This window comes from Echiichthys vipera (assembly GCF_963691815.1).
Source record: "Echiichthys vipera genome assembly, chromosome: 3".
In the NCBI taxonomy this organism is placed as follows: domain Eukaryota; kingdom Metazoa; phylum Chordata; class Actinopteri; order Perciformes; family Trachinidae; genus Echiichthys; species Echiichthys vipera.
The window spans coordinates 10,970,215-10,991,868 of NC_139828.1; the positions used below are offsets into that span (position 1 = coordinate 10,970,215).

General features: G+C 40.3%; 1 protein-coding gene across 1 annotated transcript; it reads left to right on the forward strand.

The window, feature by feature from the left end:
- Positions 1-5,436: 5,436 nt before the first annotated feature.
- Positions 5,437-19,806, forward strand: rorca (RAR-related orphan receptor C a). The gene is made up of 10 exons (XM_083911261.1): positions 5,437-5,752; positions 11,721-11,806; positions 11,922-12,063; positions 12,218-12,655; positions 12,751-12,872; positions 13,569-13,701; positions 14,542-14,649; positions 14,795-14,905; positions 16,267-16,379; positions 16,489-19,806. Exons 1-10 carry the CDS (start codon positions 5,746-5,748, stop codon positions 16,648-16,650), a joined length of 1,422 nt encoding a protein of 473 aa, XP_083767387.1. The 5' UTR covers positions 5,437-5,745; the 3' UTR covers positions 16,651-19,806.
- Positions 19,807-21,654: the final 1,848 nt, after the last annotated feature.

The window sequence follows — 21,654 nt, forward strand, 5'->3', positions numbered from 1 at the left end:
AAAACCCTACCCATATACAGATGGTATGGGACCAGGGTTTAGAAATGCTTGAACGTGGGGGAAGACGACTGTGCACAGTTTTAAAGATGTTTGTGTCGTTATAGTCATTTGTATCCCTGTATAGATGATTTGTGTCTCGTTGTGGTTATATTTTGTATCTTTGTGGTCATTTTGTGTGTCTTTGTAGTTATTTTGGTTGTCGTTTTGTGTCTCTATGTGGTCTGTGTTTTTTTTGGAGGCCATTTTGCTTATGTTAGTGGTCATTTTGTGTGTCTTTGTGGTAATTTTGTGTGTCTTTGTGGTCATTTTGCGTGTCTTTGTGGTTGTCTTGCGTCTCTTTGTGGCCATTTTCTGTCTCTTTGTGATTATTTTGGTTGTTGTTTTGTGTCTCTTTGTGGTCATTTTGCATGTTTGTGGTTTTTTGGTGGCCATTTTGCTTATCTTAGTGGTCATTTTGTGTGTCTTTGTGGTTGTTTTGCATGTCTTCGTGGTCATTTTGCGTGTCTTTATGGTTGTTTTGCATGTCTTTGTGGTTATTTTGCGTGTCTTTATGGATGTTTTGCGTATCTTTGTGGTCATTTTGCATCACTTTGCAGTCATTTTGCATCTAATTGTTAAGTGTCTTTTGTGGATGTTTTTGCATCTCTCTGTAGTAATTTAGCATCTCTTTGTTGTCTTTTAATTGACTTTCCAACCAATATGTTAACATTCAACTCATACAGTGATTCTAGTATGACTGTAATAAGCCAACTTCCCTTTATGGCGGCCTAAGACTTGACTGGACATATTGTGTGCAGACATAAGATGATGTTGACAAAGCCCAGTCTTTCTCTTCAGTTAACATAGTTCATCGCTCACTCACATGAGTGCAAGAATGAATTATGACATCAGTGTGCATGTGTTGAAATGAGGACAGGATTTGCACTTAATTAGCAATGGAGGGATGGGTGGGAAAAATAACAGCAGATGGGATCATAGATATGATCATGAGATATGAGGTAATGCACTTCCAGGCCTTGCAGACACAAGCCACACGAACCTCTTTGGATCTTTGCAGCTGAATGGTTTTTCCAAATACAACTTTGGGAATGAAGGGACTTACATTTGAAGGCTGAAATACTGATTTGGACACATTTTCACCTGTATAACGCAGTGAATATGTGATCTCATCTCAGACTCAGTTTTTATCTCACAGACATTTTTTTTGTTGCCATTATCTCTTCAGGAGCCCTGTATTTTCAATTCAGCCATCTAAATTGATGTTTATTCCTCTATCCTTTTAACAAACCCCTGTCACAACTCTGCAAATGCCTGTGGTTGCGTCTTCCTGTCATGACTGTCAAATGTAATATTATCTAGACGGATGCAGAGCACTATCGACAGACAACAGGACAAATGCTGTGTGCGGAAGCAGCACGGGCAGATACACCACGGTAAATGTCACCTTTAATTGGATGCCTATCGTTTAGATATCGCCCGTCAAGTCCAAATAAACAGCGGGACTTCCGATGACAGGATGTGAAGCTAATGTGTACCTGAGGGAACTATATTCAGCCATCTTTAGTATCAACAGCTGCCAAGGGAGGACAAATACCAAGTCAAAAGTGAAGTGAAGGGCACGCTGGCTCCTGCCTGTTTGTCTCACCTTGCAAAGGTTATTCTCAGTCAGAGCATTTGTCTGGTCTAGACGGTCGGGCCACCACTTTGGTCCAGACTGAAATGTCTCATTGCTATTAAGTGTTGTACAAACATCTCACTCTTTTGGAAAAAGACCGGTAGACCTAAAGTTTATTGGATCAAAGAAAGAAAAATGACTTACATTATTGAAATTAGCAACCACTCTTTGAAAACATTTGGATCAAAGTAATGTGATGAATGTGCAGCAAAGTGTAAATGTAAGTGGTATTTGAGTTTGACATAATGTACAAATAACGAAAGTGTGACACGAATATGGCAACATGGGAACCCTTTTTTTCCTTGTTAATTCACAACTGATCATGATGTTACTTGTTTATTTTTAATATTTATATTTATTATTTCTGTGTCATTAGATATAATATAATTTGAAAATAATTAATGAAAAATACTGATGTTAAAAAAATGTTGTACAAACACTCATGGTGCCCAGAGGATGGATCTTATAATGTCTTGGGGTTCTTGAGGGGTTTTCTTTTTTTGTAAAATGTCTCCACAAACTATTTTCCATCGAATTCGGACATTAATGTCCCCTTCAGGATAAACTGTAATAACTTTTGTGAGGTTTTTTTTATCTATCATCAAATCAAAAATGTAAATTTGTCCAATACTTTGGTTTATGACTAAATAATGACACTCCCATCAACCTCACTTACACTTTGTGTAACGATACACACACGATAAACTGAGATGGTGTACATGACAGACATTATACCTGCTAAACATCAGCATATTAGTGTTAAGAGCATGTTAGTATGCTGATGGTATCACTTTTGTTTTAACCATCGTATCACATCTTGAAAAACGAAAAGTCAATTTAAAAGTACAGCTCCAGGAGAAACAATGACAACCACATCACTTCAGGAAGATCGTGTGATACAATTGGAAGCTAAAGAATAGCTGCTAAATATATATTTGTAAAGATAATTTTGTCAACTACTGTTTCCAAGGTAAAAAAATGACTTGCCAAGCAATATGTGTGACTTCAGTCTGTACTTCGAGCACACATTTCAGTCAAACACCGGTCAGAGCATCCCCTCAGGTTGTGGAGGAGAAGGGAATGACGAGTGAAAACGTCTAACAGGAGGAAAAGGGAAGAAGCACCGCGTAGTTTGGCACACTGACCTATTGATGTGAACCTGGTGCAGGTGAAAGATAGGTATAAACCAGATTACAGCCACACAGAGAGTCGGAGGGACAGAGATTAGTTTGCATTTGAAAGGGGAGAAGAAACAGGATTTAGCAGGATGAGGGAGAGGAGAGGAGAAAGGATTATGGAAGCCAGAGCCAGGATCCTAAAATAATCCTCTCAGTATACCGGACTTTATGTGCCGTGGGGCAGAGGCCAGTTTAAACTATTAAATCATCGTTGCATTCGTGCGCCGCAGTTTGAACGTGCAGAAAACACTTCCGAATGTGCTATCATCATCACCACCACCTTTGTTGTAGAGGAGGTTTTTGATTGCCTCTTTAGTTTTATATCTCTGTTGTCCTACACACACACACACACACACACACACACACACACACACACACACACACACACACACACACGCACACACATGCACACACACACACACACAGAGCGGCAGGCGCGTTCATGCAATCTGCCTTAATCTGGAAAGCTGGTTGGGGACTACATGCCTGTATTCAAAGCGCTAAGCACCTCCTTCTCTCCATGCACCATGTTCTAATTTAGGTATTGCCATGGTTACATAAGATTCAGGGTCAGGGGGTCAGTGACGTTGCAGGCGAACACCGGATGGATGTGTGGCTGCTTCACGCCGACACAGGGACATAATATAACCAGAGAAAGATGGCAGATGAGGATCAGGAAGGAAACCATCAGAGTGACAAAACCACCTAAATGGGAGGAAGAGGAAGTTTATCAACCAGAGAATAAAATAAAGCAAAACACTCTCACTACACTTTTCCCAGAATTGTGTTTTTAAACTGCATTCAGGACGAACATTACTGCTTTGCATATGTGCTAATGTTTTTGTTCTGTTTTTGTATTTGAGCAACTGCACAAGCGTGAGAGGGAGGGCCTGTAGAAAAGTATAGATAAAAAGAACTGTGTACACAAGCACGTAGGAACAAAAGAGTGCCATGAGAGCTTAAAGTATGAGCTTTGATTTATTATGATTCAGGACCGAAGCGTTCACAGTGGAAAAAGACAGAGAGATGATGGAAAGACTCACTGCGCATGCACAGCCGAAAGATGGAAGAGGGAGGGGTGTGAACGCTCTGTGTTGCTCCACTAACCTACTTACCATAATCTCTCTCTTCTCCTCATTTCATAACTGTGCCTGAGTTACATGATACACTCGCCATCTTCCCCACGCTTGCAAATCAATTATCTCCATCAGCACTGTTTCTGCTTTCTTTCTCTGTACACAATCACATTTCAAAGGTAAGCATCAGGAACGAAAGTGCACCTGGTGAATTAATTAAAAAAAAAATCTAATTAACTAAAGACAGACATACTTGTTTTCATGTCTATCTGATCAGATTGTTTCTAAATACACTGAATGTTATGTTTGATGAATGTCATCTCATTTAATACACTTTTAATAAGGTTTCTTAAAAAAAGCTTTTAAATCTTTTCCCCCTCACTGCTTCAGAAGTGTAGCCTGGATTGCAACATTTCAGGAAATGGAAAACAAAACAAAACAACACAGCGCAGCGCAGCAACCTGTGGTCACATTTAATTCCTCTGCCAGGATTAGTGCTCGTTAATCCGGTGATATAATGCAGAGTTCTACAGCGTTGCACCAGCTAAAGGAAAACTGAGGACATCTCTTATAACAGACATTATTAATTCACCAATAACAAGCACCGCAGCAAATGTATTTATTTGTATCTAATGGCTATGACTTTGGTCCATTGTTGTCTAGAGCACAGCAGCAGCACGTCTACCCTGACAACAAAACATGTTCATGTTTCATATTTTTCTGCTGAAAGGGACTGAAATATGTCTCTTTTAGAGCAAGTTATTATGTTAAAACACAAAAAGCACTAAGTACCATAAAGTAGTCCATTCTTTCCATTGCCCTGACCATTTTATAAAACAATAGGCAACCACAAAGCTTTTTTTCAGAGCTTTTAAATTCATTTTTCCTACCTTCTATGTGGCCACCGGTTAACATTACAGTAATGTCAGTGTGTAGGTTTAATAAAATATATTTTTCATATATTTCATGTTTATATCTTTGCAATTTATACTAAAGTTAGGCTAGATTATGCTGCTTTCACTTGCATCAGTGATGCTATAACTAATGAATAAACGAAAGCTTGATGTAAGCTGTGAGCTGTTGATTCATGTTGTTTATGAAAACATGCACACATACATGTAAACAGGCCCCATACACGTCTGTTTACACATCTCCAGTACCAGAATGTATAGCCTGGAGTGCAGCCCTGTTATTTATCTGTAATTGTAAATGCACTCCTGTTAATAAGGGAATAAGAAAACAACATGGCTGCTGTTCATTTAAAGAAACTAATAAGCCAGGAAATAAAACTGTGCGCTTGTTATTAAATAGTTCCCACGCTGGTTGACGGTCGCTCTGAACTGACACACTGCCACACTTTCCCACGCACGCGAGAACCTCCTTAAAGCGCGCGGAGGGCGGCGCGCGAAGATCACGGGGCACGAGGCGGGCGGACCGCTGGGCTGAGGATCATGTGTAGTCCACGCGCCGAAACTAGGTTACAGCGAGCCGCGGACTCAGAGCAGGACAGAGCTGAGAGGAGCCGAGGAGCGGGTGCAGCTTTATTACCGTGCAGGCGTCTTTACCACAACAGTGAGAGCGCGCGGAGAGGACAGACACGCACATTAGGCCTACTTCTAAAAACGCACCTTTGCTTTCATTCGTGTTAAAGTCGTTGAAGAAAAAGGTAGAATATCCATATGAGGATTTGGTGTTGTGACAGTTTCCAGCTGCTCCGGTTTGGAGCAAATAAGTGCGCGTCGCTCTCAGTGTGTGTTGGCTTCGTTTCCTCCTGGAGTTGCATGACTTGAAGAGTTGGTTTGACTTCACCGCCGACATGAGAGGTGAGTTGTGAACATTTTAAAATCATTTCATAGAATATATCTTGTGAACAGCCGGACACGTCTGGCGTTTATAAATAACTTTTGAGTTGCATTTAGCGCGTGAAGGCACTGCTTTGAGACGCCGACCAAAGTGCGTAGGCTGCAGGCTCGCGCTGGAATAAACACCAGATTATTACATACATTTAGGTTGTAGGTTATATTGTCACCTCAAGGACATTAAGAGTTGTTGACAACATATTTAATCTTAATAAGCACATTATAAGGGTGTTTTTATAGTGGATTCTTTTTATTATAGCATAGATAAATGTATATACGCATAGTCTAAACATAAGTGTGTTTAGGTTATTTGTATAAGCTGCAAGGCTTTTGTGCATTTATTCAGTTTGGCCTTTGAAGAGAGGATCGTGGAGCTGTGTAATACTTTATTTCACCGGTGACTCCAGTTATGTAAGAGAGAAGGAAGGGGGTGGGGTGGGGGGAGCGGAGTGATTCAGAGGCTGTCAAGCCGAGAGAAAATCTGTTGACAGGGATTGTTGACGGTGAATAAATAGTCCCCCTTTTCTCAGACTTTCTCCCCTTTCTCCCATTTGCTGTATTTCATTACACTTTTGCATTACTTTTGTATGATCCAACAATTAGTTCTGCAGTGTAACTGTTGACATTTCTTTCAATTGCTTTTATACTATCTTTAATTATTGTTTTAATGTGCCCCAAAACACCGATGGTGTGTTTAACTGTTTTTTACTGTAATAGGTAATTCATCAGCCAGAGTTTTTTTTTTTTAGTGTGAGGGGGTGAGAGGGAGAGAGGGAGAGACGGGAAGAGAGAGGGAGAGGGAGAGAGAGCCAGAGAGAGAGCCAGAGAGAGGAGGTGCTCCATTGACCTAGTTCTGTCATTGAGGATTACTGTGTGTGTGTGTGTGTGTGTGTGTGTGTGTGTGTGTGTGTGTGTGTGTGTGTGTGTGTGTGTGTGTGTGTGTGTATGTGTGTGTGTGTGTGTCTGGAGGTGGAGGACCATGGTCTGGCGTCATCACTAATGAGACAATGTTGATCATTCAAATTAATCAGAATATTCTTCCTTAAAATATTGTATGAGCTGCACTGAAGGAGCCTGCCTTTAATGTCCCTAGCATTAGTTTTTCTTACACAATTCATATACAAATATATTAGTATAATCCATTTATTGTCCTTGCATTTTGTACATCAAAATCCCAAAACAGTACATTAATGTTCAAGCATGAAATATGAATATACCCATACACACACACCGGCCCCACAGATATGAAGTTCTGTGACACAGATATTTATGGATTTCTTTTTTTTTTTACATAATAGTAAGATTTAACAGGTAACAGTTGTTAAGTGGTGTTGTGATGTCAAAGCCATGCACCGCTGTGACAAGCAGGATATGAGCACAGCAAGCCAACATGTAACCATGAAGCACAGCAGGGTTCAGTTAAGCTCCTTTTCCTCTGTCAGCTAAGGTTGCTTACATCAACCAGAGTACGTGTCACTACAGTCAAACATGACTTGTCAGTGTCATTTTGTAAAAAAAAACACATTATCCACAATGACTACTTAAAAAGGAACCAAAACACAAGTTATATAAGAGTGTGAATATCACAAGCAGTATATAGATTTAATTACAATGAGTCACCTTTATTTCTGATAAATCACAAACGATGTTGTCATACTTGTTTATCTCCGAGTTAAGTGGCTTTACGGGTTGGGTGGACGGACAAACTTCAATAAAACACTTTATGCCCCAGTGGAGTAATTTTATGCAGAGCTTGCAAGCCTCATAAGAGCTCTGTGTTGAAGCTCAGTTAGGCCAGGATCAAAGCGAGGATGGCGGTAAAGAGGAAAGGGCGCTCTAGTCTCCAGGTCTGCTGCTGTGCTGAGCTCAGCCTCAAAGCCACTATCTGTTGGGGAAGTTCACAGCGAGCTACAGTATGTGTCAAGGTGCCCTTTCTCTCTGACAACTGCACGCTAAGATTCCTTTCCCCTTATCGAAAGCTATAACTCTTCACCCGGCCTGCATGTTAGTATGCAAGTAAAATGTTATGATGTTAGGTTGGCGCCATTTTTTGCCTATTTTGACTACTAAGGACAATTCATTTTGCAGCACAATGATTAAATACAAATAATATTTTTCTTTGCAGTATCTCCAGTCATTTTGATTGGCCATATCTGTTTTTAAAGTATGCACAAGGATAAGTGACATTTAAACAGATTCAAGGTGACTGTGATCGCTGCGGCATCGTCCTGAATTTGTTCCTGAGGTCTGGAGCAGCATGCAAAATTACATGCTGTGCACTGAATTCCTCCGTCTGGTTTTGCTTGTGTTGCAGAGGCCCACTTGGGTCTGGGCTCGAAGCTGCATAAACAGCACGATCAAGTGAATGCACTTTATCTCCTCTGATCAATGGTGAGGGATTACAGAGGCACAGAGTGTGAAGCCTGGTTCCTTGGCAGACGTTGCATTGTTGTTCGGCGTGTGAATGATTTATCAAAAGGAAAGTGGGAAAAGGTGCAGGTATGCAGAATAACATCGTATTATATCACAAGTCCACATGTTTATATTGTTGATAGTTGGATAATCCACAGAATAAAACAAAAGGCATGCAGCAAAAAAGAAAGGGAACTATATAAAAAGTGAAAATTGCAAAAAGTAAAAGTGTCTTCTACCTTGTTGGGCTGACTCCTTTTTAGGATGTGTGCAGGTGGAAATACAAATAATATTCTCTACCTCAAGATTGTGAGGAAAGTAACTGCGCTCATTACATTTTGCTGACTTTATCAGAGAAAGATGAAAGGAAATTATTTCACATTTGTTATTATTCACTGTTACCCCACAGCTCTAAAATCCCTTCAGCGAACCCACTGAGCGATGCAGGCCTGTGCGATGGACTCTGTGTACACTAATACCTCTCATTCGACTATTGCATCTGCTGAGTAATTACCTTAACCTGCAGTGCATTTTTAAAGAGTTTGGGGTTAGTGTCAGGCTATATTATACTATCCTTGTTCTCTAGGTAGGTCAGTGGGAGGAGGAGAGAAAAAGCAGTCATTTGGTCACATACTGTATGGAAAATACGTGGTGGTTAAGGAGGCCCTGAATTGGGAGATGTGTAGAAAGAGACTGACCGACAAAGAATTTTACTGGATATTTAATCAAATACATTTGATTTGTGCAAACCCTCTCTGTTGGTGACCTAGCTTTACAGTATGTTACACAATGCACCATATATGCCGTTCTCCCCATAGAGGCCCCAGAAATCCCTCAGAATGTCGGTTAAGTACACAGTATGTCAAGTCAACCTGAAGTGCAAGGTAAATAGGACCTTGCACTCTGTTAGATTAGCTGGGATGAGAGAGCAAAGTCTCCCCGGCAGAGGTTTTTACAGCACTGATGAAGATAAGCGCGGACAGACAGGACTTTTAAATCAGCACATATGGATTGAGTTTAGCAGAGTTCATTACATTGCTGTTTGGTAATTCACATACTATATTAGGTAGTGTTCAAGCTCCATTTGAACTACAAAGCTAGTATTCACCCAGCCAAGTAAAATGATATGAGTCAAAATGCCCAGCTATGATAACATCCTCAAATTATTGTTTAAACATGTAGCCTTTAACATTCGATAATAGCATTCAAATGCACTCAATGGGTGTTTTTCTTGTTTGTGTGAGAGCATGCTGTCTCAGAATAAATATTCAAGGAAATGCTCTGAATGAGAATAAGTAAAGTGTTGTTCCGCTGCACGCAGAGTAGACCGCTTTAGTTGTCAGAGACCACTCTAATTAATGCACTGCACACTGTTATTTACACTAAACTGTGCACACCTCTGCGCTGAGCTGTAATTTGTGCAATATATATTTGCCAATAGAGAAGAACAGCAGAAGGAATCTCCGGGCAGCCAACTGCACCAGAGTAAAAATAGAGTTATGGTCTAGCTCAAACACAGATGATATTTCACTCAAATACTTGACATGCTGTAACAAGTTTGGATCTACTATTAGCTACGTGTGTCGCCTCTGCTGCAGCTTACTGTACTGGATGTTTTAGGAAATATTTACAGATGTTGCTGTAAAAGGAGTTTGGCCCTGCCGGTTTCAACTGGTCAACCCTCTTTCGGGAATCAAACCGTACATTGTTTTCCTTCCAAACCAAACGGAGGGCGCTACCCTCCCTTAAATTAATGGCTGAGTCAGAATCGGTTCCACCTTAAAGAAACCAGATTGTGTTCCTTGTGAGCTGCTTGTGATGCTACCACTACAAGCACCTCCCCATTTTTGCTGAATGAGAAACTGTGTCAGTGGAGCAGCTCCTGCTCTCTGGGCCCGATGGTGCCGCTCAGCTGACTGGCAGGTGAGGCGGCAAATCACAGACAAAGCTGCTCACTCAGCAGCCAATGGTAGCGCAGGAGGGTGAGAGAGGATCGTCACACTGTTGCCAAGACAACCACCTTTGAATGAGTGTGTTCGTGGAATGCGGCCAGACGGCAGTTATATAACAGGCTGAAGGGCGGGGGTGAGGCTCTGGAGGGGGAGCGATAAATGGAGCAATAGAAAGGGATTTTTTTTTCCATTGCCCTTTATTTATTTATATCCCTTAGCAGTTATGTTGACCAGTAGTAATTCTGCCCAACAGAAACACTCAAATCTGTCACCTGCACTGCACAGAAAGTCTTTGTCGAGGGGGAGAGAGGTTATGATTTTCAGGGTAGTGTCAGTCACTAACCTCTTTTGCTTTGCCTCTTTGCGTGACGCATATCTCTCCCCACACGGAGTGACTCATGTGATTTGTTGGTTGTGAATAGTTTATCAAAGAGCCTTTAGAAAACAGCGATTTTCTGGAGAGATGTAATGGCTGGTTAAAGCCGCTGCTGCGTTACCTAATACCCACTGTGACCTAACAAAAGTGGTTTAGGGATTGTTTGGCAAACCCTGCTGCCAGAGCCAAATCAAATCTTTCACAATGTCTACCCAGTATGTAGTCAGCTGCAGTTTGTGTTGTGGATTACAGTACAGACCTTAGAGGGTTCAGAACAGCAGTGTGCCTTTGTTAACCTGCTAACATTTTGTACATCCTGAAGGAAGAGAGAGAGAGAGAGAGAGTGTGAGAGAGAGACGTGAAACTTTATAACCCCGGGCCTCAGCTAATGCAATTGACCTGCTATTCTGGGCTTGTGGAGGCCCAGCTACTTAGATAAACAACATAATGAAAAGAACAGGCTGTTCCTGAGTAAGAAGGCTCAGGGTTCCACAATGAACTCAAGGTGTACGATGTATACGCAGTTTACTTTGTCACTCGCAGGATCCATTGAGTTCTTTGTTTGTTTCTTTACATTTCTGTAAAATGAATGTGTATTTAAAACCTTTTCATGTACAGACAAAGTTTGACTGTCAAGAAATAACCTGAGTTTCTTGTGAGAAAATTCAAGTGTCGACCTGCACAAGAAAGTGTTACATGCGAGGTGGCGGTTGCTTTTTGAGTTGAGTCTGAGTAAAATATCCGGATTGTTTGGAGTAGATATTGACTTTTTTATAGGCTGCCCACTTCATTTAATACAACTGAGATGTTGTATTGACAATATTTGCGTCATTGTAGGGCTGCAGCCATTATTTTTATTTATGATCAATCTGCCAATTATTTTCAAGATTTATCTATTTTTTTCGTCTATAAAATGTCAGACAATGCCATCACAGTTTCCCAGAGCACAAGACTCAGTAATGTTGATGATGTAAAACTGAGACAAAAACCTGTAACACTGGAGAGGCAAGTTTGCTTAAAAAATGACGATTAACTGATAAACCGAAAAAAGGCAGTGTTATGAATAAAACTCATTTATTTCTATGAAACAAAGTACAAAATAAAACTATTCTACATTTTGAGGTCTGTATCTGTAAAAAGTTTATCACTATTTCACTCATTTATCCCGGTTCATTTCTCTCTCTCTCTCCAGCTCAAATAGAGGTGATCCCGTGTAAAATCTGTGGGGACAAATCATCAGGGATCCACTATGGTGTCATCACCTGTGAAGGCTGCAAGGTGAGCTATCACCCATCTCCCTCATCATTTACAGTGGCAAAATTCGACTTAATTAGCTTAAGTTGTTGTCATCACCATTTATACTAAGTCTTATCTCTATCCTTTTTGTCTGCAGGGTTTCTTCCGACGCAGCCAGCAGAACAATGCTATGTACTCCTGCTCACGACAGAGGAACTGTTTAATTGACCGGACCAACCGTAACCGTTGTCAGCACTGCAGGTTGCAGAAGTGTCTCGCTCTGGGCATGAGCCGCGATGGTTAGTCCAGCTATTCAATCTATATTTAATTAACACAGAGTTTCCACCTCCCACTTACTGCTTTATCACACTGAATGAGTAATGCAATCCTCGTTTGACGTAGACCGTACCATACTGAATGTTTAATTTCTGTCTTTACATTGTTCTGTTGCAGCGGTCAAGTTTGGTCGAATGTCCAAAAAGCAGCGTGACAGCCTGTATGCAGAGGTCCAGAAGCACCAGCAGTCCCAGGAGTGTGCGGGGCTCGGTGTCCGCGAAGAGAAAGGCGACATGGCCGACCACAGTCGCACGTACAGAAGAGGCTCCAGCACTGCGCTCAGTGATCTGGACGACATTACCATGCTGCAAGAAGGCCTGCTTTTCGACCTGCCGCTGACCCCGGAGGATGGAGGAGACTACTGTAACCTGGACATGCTGGGCGGCAGTGCGGGCAGCAGCTCATCCTCTCAGAGTTCACCAGAACAGACCAACTTGGACTTTGTAGATGGCAACCACAGCATCAAGCATGAGTACCAGCTGTTGCACGACTCTGGACTCTTCTCACATGCTATTCTCAACCCGCTGCCTGAGGGCTGCTCCCTGCTTGAGATAGGTCAGTATAATGGCTACTGCTGTTGTTTGGTTGAACCTTACATCTATCTGGAAAACAGCATTAATCTCATTGCAAAAACTGTTCCCCCTGTTCAGAGCGTATAACGCAGAGTGTGCTGAAGTCCCATATTGAGACGAGCCAGTACAGCACAGAGGAGCTAAAGAGAATGGCGTGGACCTTGTATAGCCCGGAAGAGACACGCTCATACCAGACCAAGGTATATATGACACATTATTGCAATAATATGACATTAATACACATTTCAAAAAGGAATAGGGATGGTAAGACTTTATTGATACCAATGCCAGGATTGATTCTGCTTATCAGCGTGACTCTTTGTAGACCTACACAGGTTTTTAGCATCAATGCAACGGTTTTATTATCTGTGTCGATGAATTGAGAGACTATGTGGAACCGATCTCCACTGGTACTGGTACTGGATTCCCCATCCCTAAAGAAGGATGTTTATTGAAAACTGTTTAAATCTAAAGTTACACATAAAACATTATTTCACACCATAACAGTGAACAGTCATGTTGTCCTCTTGTACAAAGTTCACAGAGGAATCTCTTCACTTTTTTTTTTTTTACCTTGCACAGATATGAACTGTAAGTTTTCTCAAACAAAGACAAGTGTTCCCTTATTATCACCACAGTCGATTCTTACAGTGGGGTTTGTAAATCCAAACATTTGTAATCACACATCTTCTACTGGCTTTTTGTCTCACTAGTCAAGGTTGTTGAAGATAGCTTACATCACAAGATGAGATGCAGCACATATTATCAAACATGCTGCAGGTCAGGACGTCTTCAGGGGAAATCAGTCAACCAGCATCTAGATAAGCCAACAGTCAACAGGAAACAAACCAGTGTATTGCAATTCTTATAAAAGCCTCCCTGTTTTTCTCTTTCAGACAGCTGAGGTGATGTGGCAACAATGTGCCATTCACATCACCAACGCAATCCAGTATGTGGTAGAGTTTGCCAAGCGCATCACTGGCTTCATGGATCTCTGTCAGAATGATCAGATTATCCTCCTCAAAGCAGGTCAGTGCATAACACCAGTATATATACACACACACACACACACACACACACACACACACACACACACACACACACACACACACACACACAATGTATGCTCAAGTCTACACAAAAGTCAGGAGCTGTTTACAAGACATGTGCCCCCAGCAAGACTGACAGCCTGATGTGTAAACAGTATATTACCCTCAAGTGGTAGATGACTGCACAGAGGTCAAGTATCACATGCAGACAGAGTGACTCGAAAAGGTGCCTCTGAAGATTGGCTGGCCTTGTTTTAATCAAACTGCTCCTTCCGCCTTCTCATAAGGCCGCGGAGGCCTTTTGTGTGATCTATTTCAGTGACACCCAAACGGTAGAGTAATGACTTTAAGTGGCACCCAAGGTATTTTAATAGAAACACACAGAAGCACATTCTTGAAATAAACACTTAATCAACAGTGATGATAACAAAGCTTTGTTTTCAAAGTAAATTAAGTCAAATTATACCTTGTCAGTAAAGAATGTTTCACTTTATATGATCAGGAAAGGGAGGCCTTGCAAATCATGCATCGTGTCAATGATAATGTAACTTATTTTCCAAGTGGGGAACATTTAAATAAGTACTCTGTTGGTATCAGAGGAGCATGTTTCATTTTTGTGGAAGGTATTCTTTTTTTTTTTAATTGAATTTTGCACGTATTTCTCTATCTAATTTTACCCTCAGAGCTTAATTACATAATTTACAAGGATTGTTTTCAGTGTGCAGCTCTTTACTCTGTTGTAACTCGTTCAGCAGCTATTTAAATATGTATGTGGCACGTATCTTACCGCTGCATTTTCTTTTCTTTTCTCTGTCCACAGGCTGCATGGATGTTCTTCTGATCCGTATGTGTCGGGCCTATAACCCCATCAGTAACACATTGCTCTTCGATGGAAAGTTTGCCACTGCTCATCTCTTCAAAGCTCTTGGTGAGTCAACACATCCCTCTCTCTCTCTCTCTCTCTCTCTCTCTCTCTCTCTCTCTCTCTCTCTCTCTCTCTCTCTCTCTCTCAAAATCACCTTAGTCAGTAGTTTCTATTTTGATGATTACTTTATTTTTATCCTTCCCTGTAGGCTGTGACGACCTTGTGAATTCAGTGTTTGACTTAGCTAAAAGCCTGAGTCGTGTACAGATGTCCGAGGAAGAGATGGCTCTCTTCAGTGCTGCTGTGCTGCTCTCACCAGGTGAGATTATATTTCTTTAACTAAATGGAGTTTTGCCCACTGTAGTATTTACACTCGTGATAAATTGGTGAAATAAACCTGCAGAGCTCTTTGCCTGTACTGTAGTAAACTGTAATGTTTACCAGCACAGTTTAAGGTTTCTCTGCAATTTGGATGCCCTTAAGATAAATCTATTTGTGGCTTAAATGAAAAACAAAAGCAGGGCTATTTACAATTAATTAAATCTTGTGAGTTTTCTGTTTAACACCTACAGACTGATAGCTACTGATGTCCTACATACATAATAGAGGGTAGCCTCTTTAAAAATTACAAAACATCATTCCTACGCTTTCCACTGTCACTATTCAACAATGTGCTCATGTGTAAGAGATGAAAGGATAATTATGAGTGGGATTAATTAATTATTATGTGTGGGATTAATTATGAATTATAGTGACAAATGGAAATTTCTAGTCTTTGCTTCTTTATTACAATGTTAAAAAGATCATGACGTTTCACTTTTGCCATATTTCTTTAGTACTACATCATTCACATTATTCAGACTGCATTTTGTAAAAAGAGGCAAAATAAAGTTTCTTCACATCATGAATACATTTTCATCAACTCAGCTTGCGCATCCTATCCAGACCTTCCTACAAATAAAGACGAATTAATGTGTGCTACTGTCACAGATTATGTTGCACAAAATTCACAAAATACCTGCATCAACAATGCTGCACCCATGGTAACACTTAAGTCCTGCGCTGACAGGGTATTGACTTAGTGCCGGTGTGAAACTCCCCAATTAATGCACGCTAAAGCAACAAAAGGTTGTATAAGGTTGTTGTCATTTACATACATAACATACATTTTTTTACATTCTTACTTTTCAGCCAGCCACTGTTTTCAGTTCATTACAGCAGAATATGAAAATCAGCTCACACAGAGATGAAACAAATAGCGTTTCACTGCAATGGCAGCCTACTGTTAAATCTTGGATGTTGAAGACTGATAAGAGTCCCTGCTGACAACTGCATTACCATACAACGTTAAGACATTTGACATTTAAAAAGGGCATCACTCATCTCCGTTTCATTGTTTCTGCAAACTCGTTTTCATTGTGTTGTGAAGCCAACGGCTGCCTTTAGGGAAATCAATCTAAAAATATATGTGTTTTGCTTTGAAACATGATCAGCAGTTATGTTAAGTATAACCAAATCAAAAGTAAATCTCCATAAAAAACAACGCATGTAATGCTCAGTGCATAGTGTATTCTTCTCCCAGATGTTTCTACTTCTGTAAAGCATTGTCACTAGGTGTCGTTTCAAATTGGCAACATGATAACACTAATGAAACCATCTTGTCACTTTAATTTCCCGCAGACCGACCCTGGCTGACAGATGTTCACAAGATACAGAAGTTGCAGGAGAAAGTGTACGTGGCTCTGCAGCGCTGCTTACAAAAAGAGGGAGCATCAGAAGAGAAACTCGCTAAGGTACAGAGCTTTCTGCATCACTGTGCCAAGCTGCTTTTTTCCCCTACTATATTAATACAATGTTTAACTGGTATTTCATTATTCTTTTTCTTCTGTATTTCCCTGCCAGATGGTGTCTAAGCTGCCCATCATGAAGTCCATTTGCAACCTTCACATCGACAAACTGGAGTTTTTCCGTCTGGTCCACCCTGAGACAGCGTATACCTTTCCTCCTCTGTATAGGGAGGTTTTTGGCAGTGAAATCACCTTCCCAGACTCCACAGAGGGCTAACACCATTTACCCAAACAGCAGGATTCAAATAGAGACATTGAGGTGTTAGGCAGGGGGAGGTAAAAAGAAATGTGGCAGCCAGCTGAGGCAAAACCAACCAGCAGCTCAACGACAATCCTGCACGCTACACTTTAGGACACACTCCTCTCACCTACGAGCTCCCGACCCTGTGGAGAAGCTCACACTGCCCTGAAAGCCAGTCCATTCAGCTTCAACGTAACACTACAGGAACTGCTGCTGGGTACTCAGAGCATGTTACCTCTGTTTTTTAGGGACTTATCAAAGAGTAGCCTACGTCATTTGTATTCTCAAAACTATTTTTTTATGAGAAGACCTTAAACCTCTCATCAAGTTCAATTTGACTTTCACTGTTCTCACAGTTCCTGTAAGCTTTTGTTGAATGTACCCCCTTTTCCCTTTACCGTTCGGCACAGCCTTGGGCTTGATATAGAATGTATATACCTAAAATCCTCACCCACTGTGTGGAGGTTTGCAGTAACGATGCCTGTTTCAGTTGTCAATCTAGCAACGGTTTATTCTTTCATTCAATATTTTCGGTAGCGCCCATATTTTGCAGTTTCGTAACGTATGAACAAACTGTTTAAAGGGACCATGATCAAACTCACAAACAGCGTTTTTTAAAACCGCGTGAATCAAGGGCAAACATTCAGAGTGTCTGCCGCCGTGCACCTACAAACTCTTGCACACAGAGCACAAAACATAGCACTTATCTTTGTAGGTATTTTTATTAGCACACCCACAGACACTGACGTAAGTGAGCTCTTTTTTTTAATGCAATCAGTGACCTCAGCCCTCATACCTTTTCCCTAAAATGCCACTTAGACAGTGAGGGAATCACAGAGATGTTTTGAAAGTATTCTCAGATGCTCCTCGTATATACAGTATATATAATATAACACCTATATGATCATGTAAGATAAGAGTAGGCAAGAGTTCATCCCGACGGAGGAGGAGGGTGATGTGCTTGTGCTCAGGTCTCTCAAACAGATACTGCCTACCCAAACTTTGGGGTTCTAGGATGGAAATATAATCAGCACTTATGAGTCTGTGTTAGAATCCAAAATTAACTCTTGGCACAAGATTTTACGGGTTCGCACTCAGACTGCCATCTGTGAAACTTATGTTAAACCAGTCAGAAATGTTAGATACACTCTCCCGCTGTGTGAACAAGGTGCTGGGGTTATGTGCTCTCTCTATGGAAGAGCATCTGGAACTATTGCCCCTCCGCCCCTCTCCGCAGAAGAGTGCCATCGCCCACACCCTCTCAACCAGTCTCAACCAGCAGATTCAAAAGACTTTGGGGTCAAAGAAAGAAAATGAACTGAGAGTTTGCTGTCGAAACGTGACAGTTGACCACATTTCCACCATGCGTGGTTGGACGAGGGGCAAAGAATGGAAAGTAGATTCATGGGTGATCGTGTTCTTTAAGCTCCTTAGACATCAGTTAGAGGGGATTTACTGTCTGCAACTACTCTTACTGTTTGAGGCAGACTGCTCTGTTGCACGAAGCCAAGGTGTTCTGATTGGATAATTAGATCCTCTGTTCCTTTTCCCCCACTCCCTTACTACCTCACCCTCTTCGAACACTACATGGCAGAGCGAAGGGTTGACAGAGCCATCAGCTACCCCCCTGAGTTAGAATTTCAGCATAAACACTAAAGAGCTTCAAAAAGATAACAAGAAGTGGTGAAAATTCAAGGCCAGTGATGAACTAAACTATCCTTAAATATAGTTTAATGCTCTTAAAACTGGACCGAAGACAAAAAGCAAACTGAACCGCTAGATCTAGTTAATACTGAGGCCGTCTTCTCTGTTTGCTTTTCTGTCATTTGAGAGCAGTTTATGCCTTTAGGTCCAGAAAGCCCTACTTAGATAGAGATCTATCCGGAGTAAAGTCTCCGGAGACACAAGGGTGTATCCGGATGAAACTTCTTTCTTCAAAGTAGGGGGACATATTGGATTTCTGTATATGCATCATTCTGTTGTGTCCTAAAGAAGCTAAAGAATAGTTGTAATCGATGCTGTTTTTTTTATCTAAGACAATCACACGACATATGTTGGATGTCTCGCTCTATTTAATAAACCAGTTAATCTGGTTTGTTTTGCACTGCTGGGACAGTGCTGTTCGCCATACATTATCTGATATAGTATGAAGGGATAGTACCCTTTGCTGGGTACGTAAGACAGTGGCATGGTGGGATTGTGCAATAATGTCTTTCCCATTGTTCTCAGAATGTTGGGCCTGCGTTGCCATTATTGCCGTTGTTATTTTCAGAAGCACTCCAGCACAGTTAACCTCGCAGCACGACAGATGTTGTTATTTAGAATATAATGTACCAAATACACAGCCAACCACTTTGCAGGTCGGCTCTCAGCTGACCCGATGACAGACGACATTTACAGATTGTAACAAAGTGCAATACTTTGTGTGTGGAGAATGTTAGACATGCTGATTTGAAAGTATTCAGTATAGTTTTTAGTTTTTTGCAGGCCTAAAAGCTGTCCAGGGGGCAGCAGCGAAGATCTGCACTTACATTTCCGTTTAGCGTTACTCAGGGAGATAGCTGGGCTCTCTGTCCTACAGTGTCTGCAGTCATAGCTAGCCAGACACCTTGCACCAACATAGAAGACCTTAAAACCTTGATCACTGTGTACAGTACATATTCTTGTGAATGTTTGATTTCAGAAGTATCAAAGATTTTACCCATGTCTAATATTATTGCAAAACGTTTCTTTTTTGAGTTGGAGTCATAGATGAAATAGGATATTAGAAAAATGAAATATAGTAAAATAAATATAAAAGATGGATTATAATCTCTGAATCTTGTGTTGGTTTTGTTGTGATCTTTTGTTTCTTCATTTTTATCCCTATGTGTACTGTTTTTTTCTCATCAGTTTAGTGTCCTTTTTGTCTTGGAGAGATGTAATTCTATTTTTTTAAAGAGCGTTTTTAAAGATGTCTCCCTAAAAGTTTCTCTTTTGTCATGATTCTTCTGTTTATATGTTCACTCTATTTTAAGATTATTATTATTAAATCAATATAGATTTTAATAAGAAATAATTTATGATATGTTATGGATATAAAGCCCAAGAGGTTTTAACACAGTAAAGTGTTATTGCACACTGGTGATACAATATGTGGATTTAAGAATGTAATAAAAGTCTTTTTACAATTAAAAGAAAAACTCGTGTTGGATTCACTTTATCTTTCATTTGTTTCAATTGCGCCCTGAATGATCTCCTCAGATAAACTAATTTATATCCTATCCATACCCACATGAAACAATACATTTATTACACATTTATTTTCTTTAAATAAATTGTATTGGTTTAGTTTCACGGTAATAAATGATACATACAGACAAATTATTGAGGGGTAAAATTTGCCATTTAAGGGCATTTTTACAGTTAAAGAAATAAGACAACTGGAAAAGATAAATAGTATCTTTTTTAGTAAATCATTTAGATGACTTTGTTTTTTTGTCATACCACTCCACATACATAAAGGCAGGGGGAAGGATCCCCTTTAGTGGGAACATGAAGTGCATTATTACCACCGTGTGGTAGATAACCGTTATTCAGAGACCCAACCACAGGCTTGAGGGTCTTATTATTCCCCGTAAGATACTGTAAAGTAATTTATTCACAGCCAATGGGAAACTGAAACAGTAAATCTAATAAAATCACAGTTCCCATTCTCCCCTCTCTGTGTCCTTTCACAATCATAAAAAAAACAAAGTATCCAGCTCTGAAACATCTGCTGCCACTCAAGTACAATTCATGGGTCTTGTTTGATGTTTTCAGATAAGGAGACAGTTGCCCTGTGGCTCCAGAAGCTCCAGGCTTACTGCGTTTCAAGTAGTTAGTGCTGAGTTTATTGGAAAATGTTGTTTTAGGATATGACTAGAATACAATACTTGGTCTTAAAATGATTCCTTGTTTACTGCCTGATCTTAAACCCCATATTGAGAAGGGTGCCTGCGCGTTGTTTCAGGTCTGTGTTTATAGTTAAATTTTCTTAATTTCTTGATATAGACAACTTCACAGGTGTAAAACCCTAGCAAGTCAATCGTTAACTAGCTATGTTTCAAGCCATCACACACATAATAATCTCATTTCATTTGCCAATACGGACCATTAAGTAATTTATTTGTCTTCAGACCAGGAGTCTGCAACGTTTTCTAGGCTTAGGACCCTTTAGCTGAAAGAGAGACGAAGCGGGGACCCCCTACTACAAATATTGTATTAAATTGAGTTACATATTAAATTTGGCCCAACAGCTAGGGAAACCTAAGGCCTACACACACAACTGTATATGGTGCATACAATACTAGGATATTACAATGATCATTATTAAAGGTTGAATATGGAGAATAAGCAGAACACCACCATCTAATTCTAATTCCAACACTCAGGTTGCCAGGTTGGTCAGACATTCTGTACCCCTCAAAACGCCCCGTGGGTGTATTATTATTTTTAAAAATATAAAGCTTTTCATGAAGACACTACATATTCAACCTTTAACATATTCATATACAGCATGCTAATGTTAAACATACATTTGGAAGGCACATTGAAGCCTTCAGCTCAATTGTGTATGTGCTTGGCTACCTCACCTCACTTGCCAAGGTTTTGTAACCACATCATTTAAGTGATTTATTACTTAAATCCTACCACTGTCATTAAAAATGCACCTTTCTCTCTTTATCTTGCACCTTAAAATCCACATACTATATTGTAATATCGTGTTTTAAATTTGCGATACTGTACTCTTATTGGTAGTTTATATTTTGTATTATATATTGTATTTAATATTTTGTATTTCTGATTGTATTGTACCGCTGCTTCGATGACCTAATTTCCCCTCAGGGATAAATAAAGTTATCTATCTATCTATTTATTCACAAATGTATCTTTGCCAATAAAACGCCGCATTGATGTTAATGTTTATTCTCCGAGATATTTTTTAAAAGGGAAACATTG

Bases quoted from the DNA above. Each gene is read 5' to 3' on its own strand.
- rorca (XM_083911261.1), top strand. The intron at 12,064-12,217 runs GTTAGTCCAGCT...GTTCTGTTGCAG, and splicing joins TCTGGGCATGAGCCGCGATG to CGGTCAAGTTTGGTCGAATG. The intron at 13,702-14,541 runs GTCAGTGCATAA...CTCTGTCCACAG, and splicing joins GATTATCCTCCTCAAAGCAG to GCTGCATGGATGTTCTTCTG.